The following is a 6,179-nucleotide window of genomic DNA, read 5'->3' on the forward strand; positions in this document are numbered from 1 at the left end:
ATATACCTTCAAGATATTATACCTACAAGGTAGAGATATAATTGTAAAAAGTTATGCAAATTAGATGAAACTAGTTTTTAGGCTTCGATTATTATCGAAGTGAAACTATAAAGTTGATGACGTAATCAGATGTGTTATATATATATATATATATATATATATATTTACCTATTTTACCTTTTTTTTATTATTACAATTCTGTCTCTTTAATTCTATAAAGGTCTATAATATCTCCGTCCGTACTATTTCCTCTAGTGTACTTCTGTAGATTTACAAGTACCACCACCCTTTCGCACTACTGTTTGTATGCGATAAGTTTACAAATTTCCTTATACAACTAAGGGAAATCTTAACACACGAAGTATACATTTTATTTGATTGACAAACGTTTCTAATTAGCTTTTTAAAATACTCCCGTTATTTATTTATTTTTAAATCAGACGTCCATTATTATTTATAGTACAGTTTGTAAGATATACCAACTATTTAATTCGGTAAGTTTGTGAGATGTTAAGTGTGTTATTACCAATGCGATATACAATTACAACAGAAACAACTGTTCCATCTCTGAATACAGAGAGATGCAGAACAATCTAAATCAGCAGTGTACGTATTATTAGTGTCGTTAGAAGTACATGGTGTACTTTCTATCATAAAAGAACGCTTTCTAACAGAAATCATGTTTCATCTATTTTATTTCAGTATGTACAGGCTTTAAATAAAAGTGAAGGAGATTCATATTTCGCTTTTCTTTTAGTCAGATAAAACATTCATAAAACCTAAATACTTTACAATAACTTTGTTATATCTGACTTAATGGAACTGGTTTAAAAACGAGCTAGTCTTCTCGAAACAGCCAGCTGCACACGAAATGAGAAGATGTATCACATAAGGAATATAAATCCGATGACGAGGAACCCACTTTTGAGACTAATAATGCCGTCCCCAACCATTATTAGAATATAAATCTGTTCTCTATACTCTGACCAGCAGAGGGCGCGTCTCTTCCTTTTCTTCAGTACTTCTGCAAGACACAAAAATAACAATATTATTACTAATATTATTACAGAAACGAATACTTCTTGTTAATAACGCGTATTTGAAAGTGTTATTTGAAGGTCATTAAATTTGAGTTAAACTAACTCTTTCTCCTAACATAAACTAGTTGAATAAATTACGATTTATTTGTACAGCAACATTTAGAAGTAGTAGGAAGTTACGTACTTTCCAAACGCTTCGCCTTCCTCCAGCGTGTCAGGTAGAGGCAGATTGTTAGTTTCTGGGAGCATAATGACAGTAAGGCCGGCAACTACAGACATTATTCCAAAAATCGCCAAAGGAACTCCTGGGTTAGTAGCCGTTCCCTAATATACATAAAATATAATTTATAGAGTTAGAACAACATAAAAAGCAACAAAGAAAAACAATAATAATAATACGAGCAAAATGAACTCGCACAAAAAAATAAAATAATTAAGGTATTAACAAAACAAAAAGACAAATTAGAATTTAGTACTTTCATCACCCACCCCTCCCCCAAATAGCATAATGTTACATCGGAATATTAGGAAGTTTGAAAATGGAAAAGTAGAGCTGGCACAAGTTTACTTACTATTTCTTTCACGAATGGGGCAACAATAGAACCAATCCGAGCGAAGGTGGAACTAATGCCGATTCCAATGTTTCGCACCACAGTCGGGTAAATTTCTGCGGAATAAACGTAAATTGTTGCGAAAGAAGCAGCTATACAGAACTTTCCCATCATAGCTACAGTGATCCTCATCCAAATCAAGTCTATATAAAAAAGAAAATACACATTTATTACAATAACAAAGGGTCCGACGAGTGATACTACAAGTAATAGACAAAAAAAAGCAGCCTAAAGTTAAAAGATCCAACACCAACTCAAAAATGTCAGTTTTAATTCATTTGAGGGCACAAGTTGAATGCATGCCAACGTAATGAGTTCACGATTTAAATACTTTGGGACAAATTGTAGTACCGGGTACTGTAGTAGAAATGTAATGGCATTTCTTACCTTTTGGGACAGGTATGGATAGCAGACAACCCAGACCACCTAGCATCATGGTTGCAATGAGAGGCTTCTTACGACCCAGATACTTCAGAGTGAACATTGTGACTAGAGTCGAGGGGAATTCTACAATTCCAGCGATTAAGAAGTTTACAAAAGCGCTTCCCCCAAGGTTGTTAGTGTTAAAGGATAATCCAAAATACACGAAGGCATCTACGAACCTATGAAAAATAGAAAATATGATCATTAGCCATTTTCAAATTTTCACACATTCCAGCAGATGACATATGTGCTGCAAGAAATCCACGACTATTTGTATGGTCCCAGCATAGAGAGAAGTGATTAGATATAGTTTACAATACTTATGAGAGACTGAAAAGTTTTATAGAAATATTTTGAAACTTACCAATTTAAGTAAATAATTAGAGTTTTCTTTCTCATATTCGGAGTTTTCAACAAGTCTAGAGCCGTTCCTTTGTTAGAACTGCCATTTTCCTGTTAACAATAAAGAATCATTAGTTTGTTTCCTAGTAACAAATTTAAAAGTTAGCCATTTTGTCAGTGAATTTTTTTTAAAAACAAGCTGTTACTGCAAATGTAAAGAAAACTTGATTGAGGGACACTAACGTAGAGAGCTTTCCAAGAGGAAGTATCGTAATTATAGGTTAAACTATCGCAAGATTTGGGGGTGTGGGGTTAAGAAGTCTAATAGTTGATGTTTACTTTAAGGTGTACATAGTGTTAATTACGTTTTTATACCTTTGCAATTAAATCACACAGAATTCTTAATTTCGATCTGACGGTAGCGACGTCCCTTCCATTTTCTTTAGCTGCATTTTCCAACACTTTTTCGGCTTCGTCACTTCTGTTATGAGTTAAGAAAAACCTGGGGGACTCAGGAAGAAGCCTAAACAGAAAAAAAAAAGACAGACCATTTGTAACAAAACTCAAAGCGAAGACTTGAAAAAAAAAAAAATTCAGTGTTTGACATTTACTTTACATCCAAAGAACATGTCTATTTTAAAGTTAATTGCTAATAATGGAACCAGATTAAGTCACAATGACCAAACGTACCACCAGTAGGCAGCCAATGACAACCATGGAAGACTAATAGCAAGCTGGAGAACCCGCCAGTCTCGGATAAACCATGCCAAGCCACTTAACAAAACGTAACCCAAAGCCCAACCAAACTGTATTCCAACTCCGAGGATGGTCCTTTGTTGCGGTCCGACTACTTCCATCACTGTGCCATAAAAGAAAATAAGTTTGGTTAGTAACTTTTAGTGATTAGAGAAATTACACTGTGTTACGTAAGAGTTAAATATTCAGATACATTTGTTGAAAAGAAAGGGTTTGAAAAAAAAAAGTAACACACATTGGCTTTGCAAAATAAGAGCACACAAAACCAGAAGCATTTTAAGATGTATTACTCTTATTACGTTACTCGGATGAGTTAATAGTCTATAGACATTGGAGGTATGAAACAAGTGATACAATAAAAACTCTTAACGCAGGAGCAGTTAAAGTCACATTGATAACTTACCCAATACAAAAGAAGTTGTTGCTCCTCCTGCTGTTCCAACAGCGATCAAGAAACGCAGGATACTAAATACAAGGAAGTTGGGAGAAAAGGTGCACAGTATTCCGAAAACATTCGTCAGGACGATACAGATGAGAATAACAGGGCGACGTCCGTACCTAGTGTCAAAAATTTACTTAGTAACTGACGAATACATTACAAAAAAAAATAAAGCTTAGAGAAACAAGACAGCATAAGTGATTAAAAAACACTAGCTTAAACATTACTTCCCCCTTTTCTTTAAAAATATTATCCAATGTTAATAATCTTGTGCACCCAGAACCAAAATATAGGTACAACCTCATGTTGAAAGTTAAAAGGAAAAATAATAATAATTAATGCCTCCAAGTATTTACTTGTTCTTTGCAAACAAAAGGTTAAATAATGACCATTGCGTGCAGGAAGTACGTCTTACCTATCTGCCATCTGGCCGAAGACCAACACAGCTACCAGAAATCCACACATGAAGACAGACTGACTCATCGACACCAGCCACTCTCTATCACATACCAAGTTCCACTGAAACAAAAAAAAAACAATTTAGAAGACAAGACTTCGCAAAGAGATAGGAGCATTTTCTGGAATGTTACTAGTTAAGACGACATGAATATTAAAATGAAATTACCTCACTAACAATGGTCGAGGTGAACAAAGAGTTATCATAGTCCCAGTCCTTGCAGAAATCAATGTTTCCTACATTCGGTTCGAGTCCTGGAGCACTTATGTTTCTTCCAGTTTTGACGTACATCTTACATTTACTGAACAATTGTTCACCCCGATCCATTTCCAGGGGAATGTTCTCAGATTTCCACTGGCTTAGCGTCCAGTTGGAGTCCAGGAGAGTGCGTTTACACCAGTGGTCAACATTTGGAGCAAGAAATGTCATCACCAACGTGTGCCAGCAACTCGGTATTTGTAAAAGAAATGCCAAGATAAAGACCTTCCTTTGCCAACGTCCATCTTCTCCTACGATGTCACTAATTTGACGAACCTCTTCTTGGTGGCGCTGCTGATCCACTTCGGAATTCATAGCGAGATTACCTTAGAAAGAGACAGGAAAAACGAAAAGTTAGAATTTTTGATCGCTTTTAATAGTACCATTTCCCAAATAAAAACTTAAAGCTGGTTTTTGTTGTTATGCACCAAGCTACACGAAGGGATATCCGTGCTCTTCCCACCACTGGTATCGAAACCCGGTTTCTAGCAATACAACAAGTCCGCAGACATATTACTGTGGCTTTAAGCACTTAAAACGACGATTCATTAAAAGTTAACTTCCACCATATGCATTACAATTAAACTTATTTGTAGAATGTACAGTTTAACACAACATGAAACTTAAGACACCATTGGTTTGTAGTTAGAACATTAACAACAACAACAAAAAAAGTTCAACTTCCGTTACGAAAGTTCAGTTTTGAACTTACTTTCGCCAGTACGTAAAAGCTTAGAGGAACACTAAGTGACCTTTTCTTTCAAAAAGTTAGTTTTAAGAAACTTATTGCTTGTAAGAACATTAATTATTAACAATTTTAAATGTTCCGCTAAAATGCACATTTTGATTCACTAAGGATACGCCACAAATTCTAAACTTCAATCAGTAAATTTTTTTCATTGTACAAAAACGTAAATACACATTTATGTTTACTAATAAGTGTAAACTTTAATTACTTACAAATTTCAGTGCTGATCTTCTACTACACCCACCAACCCAAATCTCCAGTACTTATATAATCCTTTCTACTTCTTCTATACAGCTATTCCTAATTCTGATTGAGTTCCTGTTGCAGCTGACTGGATTTTATAAGCGACAGGCGAACCCCCCGAGGATCCAAAAGGTCTGTAGCTCGCTGGATAAAACCGGTCTTGGTCAGTTTAATTAAACAAAACGTGTTGACTGGAGGCGCCACTAAGTAACTGTAAATATTTTTGGTTGTATTTACTATAGTCAGAGCTTTCCTGACCTTAAAATGACCGAAGTGTGACTTTTAAAATGTAAAATAAAGTCGTACAATTCTTTTGTTTTCTAGTTGATATAAATAAGTGTGCATGAGAAGTAGAATGGCATTATTCTCTCCAAAACGCAAGTAATTTTTTCAAGTTTTAACTTGTTAATTATCAATGCAATCGCATAGAAAATCGAATTCTCTTATGTGTTATTCAAGAATATTTAAGGAAAAACTTGCACCTACTTATTCCCTCGCAGTAGCTATTGGGTTTCGTATGGTAATTATAACATTTTGCAAATTATTACTTTAAAATATATTCGTTTCAATAATTTTACGTTGTCGTGTTACAATATTATTTACATAATGATTACACAGGCCTGCGATTGTTTGATTGTCTTCAAATGTTCTACAGTAATTCATGTACGCTGAATCCGAAAATGATATCCATTTTTCTTCATCGCGTACAGATTTTTCACAAAACGTCATAACGCAATATATAAAAGAAATACCACAACACGTAGTTTTGAGACTAAATGACGTAAATCTAAAAAAAAAATCAGAATAAACGAGAATGCATATTCGTTTGACAACAATGTTTTTCCCTTTTCTTCAGTTTGTT

At 34.6% G+C, this 6,179-nt stretch overlaps 1 protein-coding gene and 1 long non-coding RNA gene across 3 annotated transcripts in view; one reads left to right on the forward strand and one right to left on the reverse strand.

Moving 5' to 3' along the window:
- Positions 1–677: 677 nt before the first annotated feature.
- Positions 678–5,409, reverse strand: LOC106476733 (organic cation transporter protein-like). The gene is made up of 11 exons (XM_013937368.2): positions 5,287–5,409; positions 4,237–4,652; positions 4,027–4,130; positions 3,576–3,730; positions 3,107–3,275; positions 2,792–2,939; positions 2,439–2,527; positions 2,039–2,253; positions 1,613–1,794; positions 1,225–1,364; positions 678–1,024 (listed from the first exon to the last, which is right to left on the reverse strand). Exons 2-11 carry the CDS (start codon positions 4,639–4,641, stop codon positions 976–978), a joined length of 1,656 nt encoding a protein of 551 aa, XP_013792822.1. The 5' UTR covers positions 4,642–4,652; positions 5,287–5,409; the 3' UTR covers positions 678–975.
- Positions 5,410–5,577: 168 nt separating this feature from the next.
- The window catches only part of LOC111084888, a 29,912-nt gene continuing 29,310 nt past the window's right edge, over positions 5,578–6,179 (forward strand). For both annotated transcript variants that reach the window (XR_002609773.1, XR_002609774.1), the window contains exon 1: positions 5,578–5,837. This is a non-coding gene — a long non-coding RNA (uncharacterized LOC111084888). The remainder of the gene's footprint in view (positions 5,838–6,179) is intronic.

The sequence above is a fragment of the Limulus polyphemus genome, unplaced genomic scaffold (assembly GCF_000517525.1).
Source record: "Limulus polyphemus unplaced genomic scaffold, Limulus_polyphemus-2.1.2 Scaffold158, whole genome shotgun sequence".
NCBI classification, from domain to species: domain Eukaryota; kingdom Metazoa; phylum Arthropoda; class Merostomata; order Xiphosura; family Limulidae; genus Limulus; species Limulus polyphemus.